The 16917-nt window shown below is 39.7% G+C and overlaps 7 protein-coding genes across 7 annotated transcripts; 3 read left to right on the top strand and 4 right to left on the bottom strand.

Annotated features, from left to right (window-relative positions):
• Nucleotides 1-449: 449 nt before the first annotated feature.
• ATC70_006635 (uncharacterized protein) lies at nt 450-2505 on the top strand (the record flags this gene model as incomplete). The annotated part of the gene is made up of 7 exons (XM_064825907.1): nt 450-487; nt 538-626; nt 675-744; nt 798-1312; nt 1368-1499; nt 1561-2146; nt 2232-2505. The coding sequence occupies 7 exons, from the start codon at nt 450-452 to the stop codon at nt 2503-2505; spliced, it is 1704 nt and encodes a 567-aa protein (XP_064687421.1).
• Nucleotides 2506-2521: 16 nt separating this feature from the next.
• Nucleotides 2522-3446, bottom strand: SOX11_2 (Transcription factor SOX-11; the record flags this gene model as incomplete). Its single annotated transcript, XM_064825906.1, has 4 exons — nt 2522-2940; nt 2992-3129; nt 3184-3243; nt 3302-3446. The coding sequence occupies 4 exons, from the start codon at nt 3444-3446 to the stop codon at nt 2522-2524; spliced, it is 762 nt and encodes a 253-aa protein (XP_064687420.1).
• Nucleotides 3447-3569: 123 nt separating this feature from the next.
• ATC70_006633 (uncharacterized protein) lies at nt 3570-4064 on the top strand (the record flags this gene model as incomplete). Its single annotated transcript, XM_064825905.1, has 3 exons — nt 3570-3654; nt 3714-3810; nt 3866-4064. 3 exons carry the CDS (start codon nt 3570-3572, stop codon nt 4062-4064), a joined length of 381 nt encoding a protein of 126 aa, XP_064687419.1.
• Nucleotides 4065-4285: 221 nt separating this feature from the next.
• ATC70_006632 (uncharacterized protein) lies at nt 4286-4762 on the bottom strand (the record flags this gene model as incomplete). The annotated part of the gene is made up of 1 exon (XM_064825904.1): nt 4286-4762. One exon carries the CDS (start codon nt 4760-4762, stop codon nt 4286-4288), a length of 477 nt encoding a protein of 158 aa, XP_064687418.1.
• Nucleotides 4763-5140: 378 nt separating this feature from the next.
• Nucleotides 5141-6939, bottom strand: GLR1_2 (Glutathione reductase; the record flags this gene model as incomplete). The annotated part of the gene is made up of 7 exons (XM_064825903.1): nt 5141-5218; nt 5282-5337; nt 5395-5484; nt 5555-6545; nt 6620-6660; nt 6716-6798; nt 6854-6939. The coding sequence occupies 7 exons, from the start codon at nt 6937-6939 to the stop codon at nt 5141-5143; spliced, it is 1425 nt and encodes a 474-aa protein (XP_064687417.1).
• A 343-nt stretch (nt 6940-7282) lies between these two features.
• ATC70_006630 (uncharacterized protein) lies at nt 7283-8690 on the top strand (the record flags this gene model as incomplete). Its single annotated transcript, XM_064825902.1, has 3 exons — nt 7283-7359; nt 7415-7639; nt 7700-8690. The coding sequence occupies 3 exons, from the start codon at nt 7283-7285 to the stop codon at nt 8688-8690; spliced, it is 1293 nt and encodes a 430-aa protein (XP_064687416.1).
• A 4-nt stretch (nt 8691-8694) lies between these two features.
• Nucleotides 8695-10106, bottom strand: ATC70_006629 (uncharacterized protein; the record flags this gene model as incomplete). Its single annotated transcript, XM_064825901.1, has 5 exons — nt 8695-8889; nt 8958-9605; nt 9657-9743; nt 9797-9898; nt 9957-10106. The coding sequence occupies 5 exons, from the start codon at nt 10104-10106 to the stop codon at nt 8695-8697; spliced, it is 1182 nt and encodes a 393-aa protein (XP_064687415.1).
• Nucleotides 10107-16917: the final 6811 nt, after the last annotated feature.

The raw sequence follows: 16917 nt of genomic DNA, 5'->3' as shown, positions 1-16917 counted from the left end.
TATTTTGCTTGCCTAAATATCTACGCGAGGCACATTTCATGATTATTGAATAGTGCATGCCTCTTTTTTTTTTTTTTTTTAACTTCAAGAGATCTTGCAGCTTTTTTCAGGCACCAAATCAACAGTATTGAACATAGTAGGGTAGGTCTTGACAAGTTTGCAATAGAATGCAATTGTGTCCTGCAACATTTTATTGCCACCAAACAGCGACAAGTTGAGTTGGGTTGTGCCTTAATAATCCGAGGACACATATTGTGTCCTAGCAGTGTCCTTCGCCCCATCTAATTCATCTTGACAAGCGTTGCTTACATCCACCACATCAACACACAGCAGCCTCTTCGAGTCGCCGCCTCAAGCGTTGTGTTTATTATAGTACACAGGCAAATCGACCCAGCTTTTTCTTCCAAAACTCTCTTGGCTTTGTGTTAAATTTGCATAATATCAGCAACATGGAGCAAAGCACATCGACGATTGTTCAGGAAGAAGCGTTTGTATCTACAGCTAGCAGCCTTTACTTATACTCATCACCACCCGTAGTCGCAAAATCAGCAACAATATAGTAGCTGTATTCGTGGTCGAGTTTGATGTTCACAAAGGAAACGTAATTGAATGGCAGTACCCTCCAGGTAAGTGCAAACAGTCAAGTGCAAAGCATCTACTCACTGTGTATGTAGAGTTTGATTTAAAGGGAGTCGAATACCAAGCCATATGCAGTGGCCTTCACAGAGTCGAGAATGATATCATGTAATTTATAGCCAACATACGGCTTGTTGACAATAGTAACAGGGCCTTGTTAGATACTTTTCTCGAGAGAACGGATACGGAATCAGCGTGTTTCAAAATATGCCGACTGATGTGGAGAGAGGAGCCTACATGAAAGCTATCGGTGTGATTGTGGAGCCCACACAAGAGACAGGTATCTGTGGCGAAGTGTGGAACCATCAAGGATTTCTTCAACAAGAACTATCAAATCACATGAGTCTGTCTGATACAATTGCATCAGATCGCTACGAACCGCTATTACAGTACTATACCCATCATCAATACCGCAGTTCAGCAGACAACACGGCCTCGAAACACCACACTATGCCTGACTTGTCGCTGCATGAGTCGTCATTGGACCACACTGTCAACTACAATCTGAAGCACACATTGCACACGATGAAACAGCCATCTGAATTCAGCATCGACTCATGTACACATTTCGTCGACACGCTTGGCCTTGACATATTTGTATTATGGAAAGCTGCTTTAATGAGAAAGAGGATTATGATGATTCATATGCCACAAATGGAGATTGGGTGCCATTATGGTGAGTTGCTATGATTGTGAATCACTTGGAGTGTGATACTCAATATTTTGTTTAGTGTACCTCGTCCATTTACTAGGCCAAGTACCCGCCAAGTTTCAAAACTCGATACCAGCCATCAAGCCTAAATTTACAATGGGTGTCAATGATATCCCTCAGCTAGAAAAGACACACTCGAGCTATGTGGCATGTAAGCAAAATCCTTAAAATCCACCCTGATGTTGGTATTCATGCTTTGTTCTATCACACAGGTACGCCTGACTCTATTTTTCAGGTGAAATCAGACCTGTATGACATTTTAGTCACATTGCCAGCACCATCGTTTCATCACACTATCAAGGGCGGCAGCAACACATCAACGGCGACAAATAAGAAATCAACACAACACATTGCCTTGTCAGATTTAACTTGTCATCAGCAGCCCCATTTCAAATCCACTGTCATTTCAACAAGACATAACGCTGCCGATTTCACTCGATTCCGCATCATGTGGAGATTGTTCCACACACGATCGTTTGAGGCAAAGAATGAGCCAGATGACATTCTGAGCACTGCCTCTGCGTTATTCACTGGTGTTTGTTATTGGCTTTACGAAGACCAGGACGCAACATCCACATCGACCGTCTCATCCAATTGGCAAGGTCTATTTGCTGGATCACAGCGAAAAGGACAAATCCGCTTGAATGCGTCCTCAGAGACAGATATGCTATTGATGCAAGAAGAACAAGACGCTGAGGAACTGAATAATAATGCTGTGTTTGAGGCTGTTACAGCACGAGCATCCACTGAACTGCAACAACAGGAACAGATCAAGGAACAAAATGTAGCACTTTTAAGGTAGAACATTTGGGAGAGAGAGAAAGGAGGGAGAAGGGATGGCATTAAGCTCGTGCTCAAATCTTTTTTTTTGTTGGATCTCTAGTTTCTTTCATAATCTCACGTCGTTTTTGCTCGAGAAATTGCACTCTATTCTTACTGTGAATGAAGAAGACGGGCTTGCACTGATACCTATTTATCCCAGAGACATGGTGCACATGGGATTAGATCCACAAGCAGACGCTGCATTCGTAACAGAGCTAGCTCAACTTTATTTCAAGAAACGGGTTCAGGTGTTTGGCTGGAACCATGTAGGCTATATCAGTCAGTGCTCTGCTTGTTGCTGTGCTTGTCAACAGCGACCATCTCTTCATATATAAGCTGACTCCTGCTTGGTTATTTAATAAATTGTCTGCAATGCCATAAATCAATAGCTAGTTGAACTGTGTCGATTGATTTAGGTACGCCGAGTCCCAGTGGTGTGTTTTTGGGTATATTGAGCTGTGATTTGAGACGGTCCATGTCCTCTGGAGACCAAATGCGATGCATGTTGTAGCAGGGTACATGCTGTTGCGTTTCTGTTTGATGATCCAGCTCGCATAGGGTTATCTTTGTCGTATCAAACGATAAAATGCATTGATATTCTGCTGATCCTTTGCTTTTCCAATGCTTGGCTGTAACGGGTTCCAGCGTATCGTACATTTGTATAGGATGTTTGCAAAATTCAGTGTGAGTTTGACGAAATAAGACATCCTGCACATGCTCCACCATGTCTGATCTGTAGGTGGCTGCTCCTCTAAACGTTGCTTGGTATGCTATGCCAATTCATGTTAGGCACAGCACGGCATAGACACACACATCATTACCTCCTTTCTGCAGTACTTGGAGAATCTCTTTTTTGAAATTGACATAGTAACCAAACCCTGTTGTTTTTCGCAGTGTAGGAAACGCCCAGTTGCGGTTTGTTTCTGGGTGCCATGCTAATCCAAAGCGAAGCAGTAGTTCTATAGGATGGATGAGCTATTCTGAATCAAACCTTTGCAGCATAAATACTGTACTAGAAGGAAATATACGGCTGTGAAAGGAGCATTTTCTTAATGGCGAGGCTAATATAGCAGCTAATACCGTAGAATGTATGTCAGAAAAAGGTGGTTGTTTGGTTTTCCAATGCATTACCATATGGATTCGTGTATAGTTTTGCCTCTAATGCATCGGGATCCTGTCTAATGAGCTTGCGTATTTGATTAGGTGATTTTCTATTCTCTCGAATTGATCTCTTATGCCAATCTTTGATGATAGCACTCAGAGGTCTTTTTGACATGTTTGCAAAAAGGAGAGAGTGAGAGTATGAGGCGCTGCTTTCCATTGAAAACTGGTCACCAATGAACCCCAATTTAAAGCTCACATATTTCAGCATTACTTTTTTGTTTTTTTTCAATTAATCATGTTGGATGCAGAAGAAGAGAAACGAAGATTTCAGATTGAATTGGAGTTTATTCAATGTCTGTCGAATCCCTGGTATTTGAATAGTAAAGTTTCTTTTTGTGCGCAACTGATACAAGGGATGTTGAACTCAGAGATTGAATAGATCTAGCACAACAGCAGTATTTCAAAGATGAAGCCTTTATCAACTATTTAGAATATCTTCAGTATTGGAAGCAACCAGAATATGCAAAATTCGTAGTGTACAGTATACCCACTTGAGCCGCACAAGCCAAGATGACTGACACCGTTGGATAGCTATCCACATGCGCTGTACTTTTTAGATCTGTTACAACATGCTCAATTTCGTGATTATGTCAGTACTTCAGAAAATACCCAAGAATTGCATCGAATGCAGTACTATCACTGGCAGTATTTACGTAATCCACCCAAATCAGCATCTCCATCAGCAGCAATGGAAGAGCTGATGTCATTGAAACCCGAATCAGAAAAATAAAGAATTGAACGTTTTCTAATATGGAGGTTTATTCATGGAATTCAAATGTTGAAAAAAAAAAAATCAAAAAAAAAGTCGAAAAAAAGGTAGGGATGACAACAGTAGTATCCATGTTGGAAGGATGGATACATTGAACCCATGTACGCATCGAATGATGATTATATATATATATATATTAAAAAAAAAAAAAAAAAAAAAAAAAAAAAAGGATGTCGATTTGATTATGCAGTGATGGGGCTAGCAGGCAAGCATGTAGATGAAGCCAATCCTTTCTTATTACGACCAGTTACCATGGCTGCATTGCGCGCTTGCTTCTTCATCTCTCGAACAGCAAATCTTGCCTTGGCCCGTCTCTCTTGTCTAGATAACCCCTTTATATTACCATCATTATTTGATGAAGCATTGGATATGCTGGCAGATGTTGCACTGGTAGCAGCAGAAGCAGTAGCAGAAGCAGTAGCGGATGTCATGTTGCTATCTGCGATCGTAGTTACAGAATGTGGTACCATGGCAACTGTATCGCTGGTTGGTTTTTGCTGCCGAATGGACGGTGTAATGACCTGAACCCAATCCTCTTCTCCTTCTCCCACTGTCTGTTCAATGTGCTGAAATGACGATTCTTGTTGTGATTGACGTTGTTGTTGTTGTTGTTGTTGCTCATTTTGTTGATACCAAGAAGATAACCAATTAGAAAGCATTTATTAGAAAAAAAAAAGAGAGAAAGAGTGTTTAGAGAGAAAGATTGTGTAATATGCAGATGACGATAAAACGACAAACGACAACAAAGTAGAAGCCCAACGCAAAGATAGCCAACACGTTTTTATATGAAATACCGGATAACGTGATAAGATCATTTTGCTACCATGTATTTTAGAATGTTATCACTTGATGATAAGAGAAACAATTCTCACCTTAGTCATAAAGTGTATTACAGTGGTTGAAAATCCCCTTTGATCCCCCCCCCCATTTGATATGCTCCTATCTCGACATGGTTGTTTTTGGTGTACGTCGTTTTAGCGTCATGCATTAAAAATGAAATGCTATAGTCGTAATAAGAATGCTGCTGGAATAAATTTTTATTTTGTATCATCATGGGACGAATGACTCATAAAATGTGTGTTTATACGCTTTAATGTTACCCTGGAGGGTGCAGCCTATCGTGGTATGTTAGTATAGTTGTCCAAGCAAATGCCATCATCATCACTGAGCCCATGTACCTTTTCCCAATTCGATATAATCTGGACTAGTTGATGTTGAATCATCTTTTTGTCCACTGCAACTCTCAAGTCAGCCATCTAAAGTTAAACATCATGGTGCAAGAGAAACTTACCACGTGGCTTCTCTGCTGTATTTAACTTGAATTCCAAGGTATAGTAGTGGATCAATATCGACAGCAAGATGCCTACAGAGTGGTCTTTGCCTTTGATCCAATGATATATAACCGTGAGTACGGGTGCCGTCTGTGCACATGAAATGTATGTATATGTTACCTGTAGCACAATAGACGAGAATCTTTTTGTTTTTCATAAGGGGATCACGCACAAAATCGATTGCCTTTTGTATACAGGCACCAAATATGATTTGGCCCTTCTTTCCGTCTGGTATAGGCAGATGCAAGTAATGCTCATGCTCTCTATTCAGTTCATATTCGTCTTGACTGCAATCGATCACACAATCAAACGTATCCCAACATTGCGGAGGCTTGCCACTGCGATCATCGCCAATGGCCAGTAGTGTGGATTTGATAAACGCATAATGCCTTGTGCTGTCATCATCATAGTCATCATCGCTCTGCCCGGAACTATTCTTTAAACGTGCAACAAGCGACTTGACATTACGTTCGCATTCGTTTGAGGTGGTCAATATGTCATGACGATGTTTCCAGAATGCCAAGTGAGTCAATCCCAATGCCCAAGCTTCCTCATCATCCGCAGAGCCCTGAACATACAGGTATCCGGGTCTCAATTGGTATCCTGATTCAACTGCCTCTGAAGCACTGAGACAAACCACAGGACAAAAGGAAGCGTCTTGAAAATCTGGTGGTGACTCCATCAATGCATCATATGATTGTGGTGTAAACCAGATGGGCCTCAACGGTTTCTTGAGTTGACTGGCGAGATGCTTTATATCCACACCCGAGGTGAGCAGTTTATCCACAAATCCATCCAGTCTCGCCTCAATTTGCGCATGTTCTGATCGAGATACGGCGGACGGTAATGTGTGTAGATCCAGGTCCCAGCCATCGTCTGCAGTGTAGCCAGCATAGGTTGCCACTGCTCTGTTGACTGTGCAACACCAGATGGGGATGGTCTTTGATAATGCATCTGGAATACGCTTTCCTTTTCGAGTGGAATCCACAATAAGACAGCCATTGTGACGCATTAAGATGGGTATAAGATGAAGGTTGTTGCGACGAATGTTGAAATCCCAAATGTGCATATGTCCATCTGTTGACTTGAAATAGGCGGAATAAGCTTTTCTCTACAATGGGTTGGGTGAGCAGAAAACTTGGCATGAGAAAAAAAAAAAAAAAAAAAAAAAAAAAAAGGGCCAACCTTTGTACGATCAATGTACCAAGATCCACAACGCTCATTTGCTATTATCTTTATTTGTTAACTAAGAATATACAGTGTTGAACAGGATGAGCTCACCAATTAATGCTAAACTGGGCATCAAGTCTGCTACCTTCATGACAAATGTGGCGTCATCTACAATCGAGCAGAGGCGGTTGTATCTGTCCATTCAAGTGGATGAGATGTCAGTGATTTCAGCGTGTTTGTCAAACGTACATGTTTTTGTTGTCATTTCGAATCAGTTTGGATTCAAAGTTGAACTCATTTCTTTCTGTAAACAGGTCTTCCTCCTCAAAGTCCATGGTGGTGTACGAAAAAAAAAAAAGGAAGAGAAAAATCCACTGGTCAGATATTGCTCGGGAGTCTTGTTGCCCATGCAATGAAAAAGCCACACAAATGATGTTCTACGGGTTTGGAGAGCTTGTTGCTGGATTGGCAGCAAGAGACGCCTACACGACATGTGTGTATATGAATTAGATGTACCTTGCTCTCCTTCTCCACCTTGCTGTATTCATGCAAGTAACATGGCAAAGACAAGATGGATCAAAAAGTAAATATCAACATCAAGCAGACGGACTTTTTGATAGAAGCAGAGTTACTATCAGCCTTTTTTTTTTTTTTTTTTTTTCGCTTCTCTTGTCTGTTATGCATCCAAGAAATATTTACAACAAGGAGCCGGATTTTGGCATATTGGCCAAAGAGTTTGCATCATTCAGGCCATTGTATGTCATTTCATCACTCGCATTTCACAATACCATATTAACATTTGATGGCCAGTGTTAAGCAGACTGGAAGTGGTAGAAGTTATATTGATTTCAAGAACCCTGACGCCAACAGACAACTATGCAAATGTCTGTTGAAGAAAGATTTCGAGCTGGATGTCGATTTCCCTCTGGATACATTATGCCCTGCTGTACCCAATCGACTGAACTACATCTTATGGCTGGAGGATTTGATCGAGGACACACTATCTAGCATAAAAGACTGTCTTGGTATTGACATGTAAACTGAATATGAACAAAGTACGCACCCATTGTGCTCATGACATGATGTTGTATATAGTGGTGTTGGAGCTTCCTGTATATACCCTTTACTTGGATGTGCGACAAATCCCACATGGCGCTTTCTAGGCACAGAAATCAGCCAAAGATCAGTAGACATTGCACGACAAAATGTAGAAAGAAATCACCTTGACAAGCAAATCACAATCAAATACAATCCAGAGCCACGCAGAATATTTCTAGTGGAGGAGAATACAAAATACACATTCAGCATGTGCAATCCACCATTTTACAGCAGCCAGGAAGAGATCGACCAAGGCTTGCTCAACAAAGAATTGGAGCCATCAGCAATTTGTACTGGATCCGATAACGAGATGATTACCAAGGGCGGCGAGTTTGCCTTTATCAAGCTCATGGTCATGGAAAGCCTGCAATTGCAGCAACAAATACACTGGTATACAAGCATGATTGGGATGAAAAGAACGATCCGGCCTTTGGTGCGATTATTAAACGACCAAGGCATCACCAACTACACAATCACAAATTTTACTCAGGGCAAAACTGTACGATGGGCTATTGCATGGTCGTTTCATCCTGAGCGTCCTGTTCATGTGCATGCCATTGAGACATGGCGGCCTGTTTATCAATTCGAGATCAAGCTGCCCAAGGAAATAGCATTTGTGCAAGACTGTACAAACGATATATTGCAAGATTTGGAGATTGATTACTCGGTAGAGGAGGAGGATGTGGATGAGATCATTTTATCTTGCACTGCACCTAAAAACACATGGTCAAGAGCAGCAAGACGTCAGAAAAAAAGACAAAAACTACAAAAAGAAGACCCTATTGATACCAACACGGCAATGGAGACTCAAGAGCCTTTTGTGTTTCGATTGGATGTGTCCAGCAGTCGGTCGAAATCGAGCACTTGGTATCAGATTGTGTGGCTGTCAGGAGGAAATAAGCAGCAATTTGAAGGCTTTTGGTCGCATTTGAGAAAGAGAGTGGAGGAGCAATGCGGCATTCATAGTGGGACAAGATTTAACAAGTGATAGTTTATTGAAGTTTGATGCAGTCTGCTTGAAAAGAATCACCAGCCCAACGAGCTACTTGCTTCATGGCCTCTATCTTCTTGACGGTGGCATCTTCGTACCGAAGTTCATAGAGTGTACACATATTCATGATGGCTGTTTCGCAAGTGCCTGCTGAAGTGGGGTTGTTGGACGTCAATGTCTCCAAGATATCGATTGCCTACACATATGCCATTTCAAAAAGGTGAGCTTTTGCATGTCGGCATACTCTAAACTATCATTACAAACCTTGACCAAATTTCCCAAATAAACCTCACAGACGGCCAAATTATTGATAGCCAACAGATTCTCATTATTGGACTGATACACGCTCTGCAAAATATCGCGTGCCTGAGCCCATTCACCTTGTGCCATCAATGCAAACGCCTTGTTGGTATCGATCGCCTCTTTTGTACTATCATCGTTGTCACATTTCTCTTCCATACGTCGAAATATAGTTTCCGCAGATTTCAAATCACCCATTTGAAGATACAAACGGCCCAAACCGGATAGCAAATCAATATTATCGGGAGCCATTGTAGTTAAAATCAGTTGCATGGTCGTAGCCGCTGCTGAATACTCCTTCATGTTGATCCAATGTGTAGCTAGCACAAGATATGTCTGTATTTCTCTCTGTTTCCAAATCGCATCGTGTGATTTCTTTTGCATTTTTTTACAGTAAACAGCCAACATTGTTACTCGTTCTAATGTCAGTGCTGGGTATTTGAGTTGGGAGGGTAGTGTAGCAAACAAGATACGTAATTCAAAGGGCACAAGTGATTGCTGATTGTTGTCACAAAGTTCAGGTCTATCTAAATCGCCAATCTTTTCAAATTCGGCTGACGCCAACTGACAGAGACCCAACTTTGTTAATGCTAACAAACGAACATACCAAAGCTACATTGCAAAATGAGTACGTTGTCGTCGTTGGCCTGTAGACTTGCTTACCTGAAGAATCGATTCGACATGTGTCGGGTCAGACTGAATGATCTGTTGACGAGCATATTTGGCTATTGACCTCCACATATTATTCATCTGCACATGATGAGTGCTGCGAACATTTGGAGCATCCCTCTACCTTTACTTACCACCATGGTCTCGAGTCCCTTTTGTTTATCAATATCTGCATCTCGTGGTGGTCTTTCTTGAGGAGGAACATACCGCTCGAGAAGTTCGTTAAATGCATCACTCTAGACATCTTTCTGTTATTTCACGCTGTTTAATCACTAATTGCTGCTGCAAACCTACAACAGGGATATCGTAAAAGTTGGCGTTGCTATTCAAAGCGTAGCCGATCGATAGTGTGCGTTGTCTTTCTTGCTGCTTTGTATGGCTGCTAGCTCTGGCTGGTTTGACTGGCGGCTCTTCTATCACTGACTGTAATAAGTCGTTCTCCATGGTATTTAAAATGTAAAAGAGAAAGAAAAGAAGCTCTTGCTCTAATGCAAAATCAAACATAAAAAGAAGTGATGATATTTAATGACCCGATCGTTCCAATCTCAGTGGTATGCTCAGACTGATAAAACGACCCCTTCATGACCATCCCGAAGCATACCTGGTTACTGTGTTCAGTTGGACTAGCAATCGATAGAGCAAGAGGCTGCTTTATATACGCTACTTGCAGCATGTTTCGGACTGGTAGCTTGGACTTAGAGTGGCATTCAGGTATGCTTCCCTAAGCGACGACCAGTAAACCAAATTCAGATGATGGTCGTTATAAATCTCTCGTTTCCTGTCAACCACGCGACCAGTGAAAGAGATATATATGCAAGCTTAGATGTTCTATTTATAAAGGAGTAAAACAGCTCTAGCAAAAGACACACTATGAAACTCCAAATCAGACTTCCGTCTACAAGGCAGTCCAACACGACTATGACATTGAAAGTCGTGGCAGCTCCTCTATACATTGGAATCATCGCTCGCGCCCCTTTTTCTCTATTTCTTCCACTTTTCTCTTTTTCATCTCTTTTGAATTCTCTTTGAAATTCGATTTTGAAATTTGGATTGAAATTGGCAAGTTCTTGTAGGGAAAATTTGCGAGGAAGAAAAGGATAGTGTAGTTGTTGGATTTAAGATTGGAGGATGGCGAGTTGCTATTGAGAGATGAATGATTTTTTTGTCTTGAAGCAAGACAATTTTGATGAGCAAAGTAGATATGATGAAACCTATTATTTGCAGGATGATGTTAATAATTTTAAATGATGACGAGCCATGGATAGATGGATTAGGTGTTGGGAAACGTTGTTGTATATTGAAAACCGCTTGGTGATATCTCGTTTTGGTGTGATTTGGCAAAGGGCTTGAAGCTGTGTTGTGTATTTAAGCAAAAGGAGGGAAGGAGGAAGGAGGGGGTTGCTTTTTCATGCCCCATATTGATGCTAGAGACTTGATATCAGAACAATTATACGCCTACTCTGAGATGTTTGCAAACAGATGAAGGAATCTTCAGTCGCTACTACACATTGGTTGTTAAATAATCAGGCGAGCAAAGTATAAAGTAGCCAATATATAAAAGAACACCCCTTGTTTCAACACTATTACTGGTACATTTGTCAATTCAGCCAGGCTTCTTGTCTATTGACTAAATTTTGCTTTCCGGTTTTTTGCTTTATAACATAAGGCCTCATTTGGGCATCTCTTACGATACTTGTTTTGTGAAAAAGTTGAGTTTTCAACCGTCAACTTGGAGTTTACAATGGCAAAACCATGCTTTTCTGTAACGACTACAGCACAGAAGCGTCCATAAGTTGCTCAAGTCCATAAAGTAAATCCAAGGTGTGCATTAACTAATGAAGGCATACAAAGGGAAACTGATATGCGCCACTGTAGCAAAACTTAGATTTGAACGATTGACTTTGGATAATTTGGCTGGGGCTGACCTTTTCGGCAGTATTGGCTCCATGAGAACTGATACTACTACAACTTTGGGTAAGACCTTAAAGAACCTCCAAAATACATGAAAAACAAGCTTATTTGTGTACAGGCTATATAGCATTACTAATATGTGTAGTACCATTTGATGCGCATTTCAATCCTGTACCAATTTACATGGTTAAGGTAAATCTATTCGGAATCTTTGCCCAGCATTTCTGCCTAAAGGTCGTAAAATACAGGATCTTGAGCAAAATCATAAAGAGAGCGTACATTTGGAATTTAAAGCTCTTATAGCATAATAGACCCAAAGTAGAGCTACTAAATGATCTTTGTTTCATCTAAATACGATGCGTCTTTCACGAGATATGACCAAAAATTTCCTCGTGAAAAATCACTGATTTTTGGCCAGAATTTGCCTATAGTAGCAAGGCAAAAATCCGGATGACAATTTCTTTGAGATACAAAACTGTTGGTATCTCATGATAAAATCATGCTAGTTCTTTGACTAAGAGCTCATTCGATAGGTTCTTGTCTGTTCTACACTATGATAAGTATTTCAAGTAAAACTTTGATGACAGAAACCTGGTAATCTGCCAAAAACAATAAAAAAAAGCCGCAATAACTATTCTATGAAAAACCAGCCTAATAAAGTTGGCCAAAATACTTAAAATTGGTATCATTAGATTCTCCTTTAATTTCTTCCCCAAGTTTTATTTAGCTGGAAAGCAATGTTGTTATCAGAATCGCATGATATTAAGGATGAACGATTTCAGAAATCCATGAATCCTCATTTTGAGTATTATGGAGGCTGGGCTATTGATAGTTTAAAATACCGCCTTTTTTTTTCTTAGTATGTAGCTCAATTCAAGCGTAAATTCGCTACCCTTGTCAAATATAACCTCTTAATTACATGTAACGGACTAATAGATAAGGTGTTGGCGAACCTCATGGTGAAAATTGCTAATTCATATCTTGCTTTGCTGCCTTGTAGCAAGCTATCAAATTCTAATACTTACCTTGCGGTACATTGATAACAGTGACGTCTTTTAGCCTCAGCCTTTTATTAGCATTTTTTTTTCCTTTTTTTTTTCGTCTTTATGTATATATATGTATATATACTATACTTCGCAAGCTCTCTACTCATGAAACAATGCTACCTTTGTGAATAGAATTGAAGCAAGTATAATTGACAGTTGTGCAATAGACGTAAGATACAATGTTAACGCGTTTTATACCGCGGTTTTACTTGGAATAACTCTACTAGGGATCTATTTCTGATCTTTTGCTGTGCACTGGCTGCACACTTGGCGGTGGCTGCTTTGATGGTATATCGTTGCTTCGGTGGTTCTTCTCTGGTGTTTGCTTATCCTATGGTCTGTTGTCTTTGATGTATGCTGGTTCTCTGGTCTATCTCTGGTTGTGATGCTGTGGTAAGAAGTGGTAAGTATCCTTTTTTTCTTGCGGTCGCAATGATATAAACTTCTTTGAACGTTTGTACTACTGCTTCCTTTCCCGCGATAATGCATTCATGCTGTTTGCTTTATTGCCTTTTCTTTCTTTTTTGTTGGCTGTGATATGATCAGTTCAACAAATACTTGCAATGTTGTTGCTTCGTATTTACGAATAGCAAGCATGACACACTGCTATATGATTGTATTACCCTTCTTGTGATACTATGTTATATGGCTGTGGATTGTTGTTTGTGTTGCCTCTGTCGCTTCACATGAAAACAACATTGGTCTTCATGTTGTATTACAACACTTATACTGCTGCTACTGTTGTTTAGAATAACGAAATATAGACAGAGTAAATACAATTAGAACTGAATATATTTATTATGTTATTCCAAGATTGAATAGGGATCAAAACTAGTGTAGATATCAAAGGTATTTATAGTTATTTGACAGTGCCGCAGCAATAGGACCTTGATCTTGAATGCGGGATAATTGTATAAGCCTTGAACCAGTAACGAGGATGTGCTGCATCAGAACTCATGAACCGCCAGTCAAGGATAAACAACAAAGATGATCCAGGATAGAATGTTCTTCCTAATAGCTTTGACGGAAGAACATTTGTCGGAATTGAAACCCACTTCCAGGGACGAAAGGCCATAGGCTACCACTCTCTAGGAACCAGGATATAGATTAGCCATTTGATGGCACCACTCATGTTCCTTCGTGCTGCTTGAATAAAGACCTCTCACTTCTACTATGCATCTCAGCTCATTCTCAGATCCTCTTATGTAATATACGACGCCTAATACATTTGCCTCTCAGAGATGATCTATATCCTCAACAACTGTTGCTCCTGCAATTGTGCGCATTTGTGTTCTTTTACATCATCAGACTGTTATCATGCACATTGCTCATGTATATATCTTTGTTGCAATAACAAGAATATAATAACGTGAACATTTTTAATGTTTTATTCATAACGTACTATACTTCTATAGTATTATTATGTTCGCTTCTTTTATTATTATTATGTTTCTTTGAAGCATACCTTTTTTTACGTTGCGTGGATGTGCCTATCGCTGAAGCTCAACAAGACTCTATCCGAGGCTAGGAGGTGGATAGGCTGCCTCCACTTGGTTATCGCTACTTACTTTAGTGATGATTGAGGGCCTCAATGCCAGTATTTAAAGCTAGGTGGTGTAAGTAAGGCATGCTCTAGCACCTGAGGGAAGTTTGATGATAGCAGCGGCTATATTGCTATTATAACGGCGCTTAAAATTTTGCCTCACATCAAAACCGGGGGAAACCCTCGCAAAATTTTTTTTAGGTCAGCGGAGTTTTCAAGCAATCTGATTGGCTAAGAGGTTGGAACAACGAAGGGTTACAACTAGTTAATCTCCTATTGATCTGTCATTTAACATTATAGTGTGTTTGTAATAAAAGTGTGTCTAAACTGTTACAATTTAAATTTTTCTTTATTCAAAATAACATAAGGTGCAATAATTATTAAATCTGGCATCCATTACACAGCTTTATGTGAGAGATGTTTATTGGATTTATAACGTGAGGAAAGTTATTTTTATATTATAGGTAGAGTAGTACGCTCGGTACTAGATCCTCCCAGCAGTACCAAATGCTTCGTCAAACATGTGCCTTTTATCATTGATTTACAATATGTGGTGTCAATTTCAAGGTTTGCCAACTTCTGCCTCATATCAACAAAGATTCTGGATGTATATAAGCGCTTTCGGCTTTGAGGTTTGGGCCTTCCAAAATCGAGTTTTGAAATTCGATTTTGAAATTTGGATTGAAATTGGCAAGTTCTTGTAGGGAAAATTTGCGAGGAAGAAAAGGATAGTGTAGTTGTTGGATTTAAGATTGGAGGATGGCGAGTTGCTATTGAGAGATGAATGATTTTTTTGTCTTGAAGCAAGACAATTTTGATGAGCAAAGTAGATATGATGAAACCTATTATTTGCAGGATGATGTTAATAATTTTAAATGATGACGAGCCATGGATAGATGGATTAGGTGTTGGGAAACGTTGTTGTATATTGAAAACCGCTTGGTGATATCTCGTTTTGGTGTGATTTGGCAAAGGGCTTGAAGCTGTGTTGTGTATTTAAGCAAAAGGAGGGAAGGAGGAAGGAGGGGGTTGCTTTTTCATGCCCCATATTGATGCTAGAGACTTGATATCAGAACAATTATACGCCTACTCTGAGATGTTTGCAAACAGATGAAGGAATCTTCAGTCGCTACTACACATTGGTTGTTAAATAATCAGGCGAGCAAAGTATAAAGTAGCCAATATATAAAAGAACACCCCTTGTTTCAACACTATTACTGGTACATTTGTCAATTCAGCCAGGCTTCTTGTCTATTGACTAAATTTTGCTTTCCGGTTTTTTGCTTTATAACATAAGGCCTCATTTGGGCATCTCTTACGATACTTGTTTTGTGAAAAAGTTGAGTTTTCAACCGTCAACTTGGAGTTTACAATGGCAAAACCATGCTTTTCTGTAACGACTACAGCACAGAAGCGTCCATAAGTTGCTCAAGTCCATAAAGTAAATCCAAGGTGTGCATTAACTAATGAAGGCATACAAAGGGAAACTGATATGCGCCACTGTAGCAAAACTTAGATTTGAACGATTGACTTTGGATAATTTGGCTGGGGCTGACCTTTTCGGCAGTATTGGCTCCATGAGAACTGATACTACTACAACTTTGGGTAAGACCTTAAAGAACCTCCAAAATACATGAAAAACAAGCTTATTTGTGTACAGGCTATATAGCATTACTAATATGTGTAGTACCATTTGATGCGCATTTCAATCCTGTACCAATTTACATGGTTAAGGTAAATCTATTCGGAATCTTTGCCCAGCATTTCTGCCTAAAGGTCGTAAAATACAGGATCTTGAGCAAAATCATAAAGAGAGCGTACATTTGGAATTTAAAGCTCTTATAGCATAATAGACCCAAAGTAGAGCTACTAAATGATCTTTGTTTCATCTAAATACGATGCGTCTTTCACGAGATATGACCAAAAATTTCCTCGTGAAAAATCACTGATTTTTGGCCAGAATTTGCCTATAGTAGCAAGGCAAAAATCCGGATGACAATTTCTTTGAGATACAAAACTGTTGGTATCTCATGATAAAATCATGCTAGTTCTTTGACTAAGAGCTCATTCGATAGGTTCTTGTCTGTTCTACACTATGATAAGTATTTCAAGTAAAACTTTGATGACAGAAACCTGGTAATCTGCCAAAAACAATAAAAAAAAGCCGCAATAACTATTCTATGAAAAACCAGCCTAATAAAGTTGGCCAAAATACTTAAAATTGGTATCATTAGATTCTCCTTTAATTTCTTCCCCAAGTTTTATTTAGCTGGAAAGCAATGTTGTTATCAGAATCGCATGATATTAAGGATGAACGATTTCAGAAATCCATGAATCCTCATTTTGAGTATTATGGAGGCTGGGCTATTGATAGTTTAAAATACCGCCTTTTTTTTTCTTAGTATGTAGCTCAATTCAAGCGTAAATTCGCTACCCTTGTCAAATATAACCTCTTAATTACATGTAACGGACTAATAGATAAGGTGTTGGCGAACCTCATGGTGAAAATTGCTAATTCATATCTTGCTTTGCTGCCTTGTAGCAAGCTATCAAATTCTAATACTTACCTTGCGGTACATTGATAACAGTGACGTCTTTTAGCCTCAGCCTTTTATTAGCATTTTTTTTTCCTTTTTTTTTTCGTCTTTATGTATATATATGTATATATACTATACTTCGCAAGCTCTCTACTCATGAAACAATGCTACCTTTGTGAATAGAATTGAAGCAAGTATAATTGACAGTTGTGCAATAG

Source organism: Mucor velutinosus (genome assembly GCF_035048745.1).
Source record: "Mucor velutinosus strain NIH1002 chromosome Unknown tig00001547, whole genome shotgun sequence".
In the NCBI taxonomy this organism is placed as follows: Eukaryota; Fungi; Mucoromycota; class Mucoromycetes; order Mucorales; family Mucoraceae; genus Mucor; species Mucor velutinosus.
Note: the sequence above shows the minus strand (reverse complement) of the source record. Positions and strands in the feature narration are given on the sequence as shown.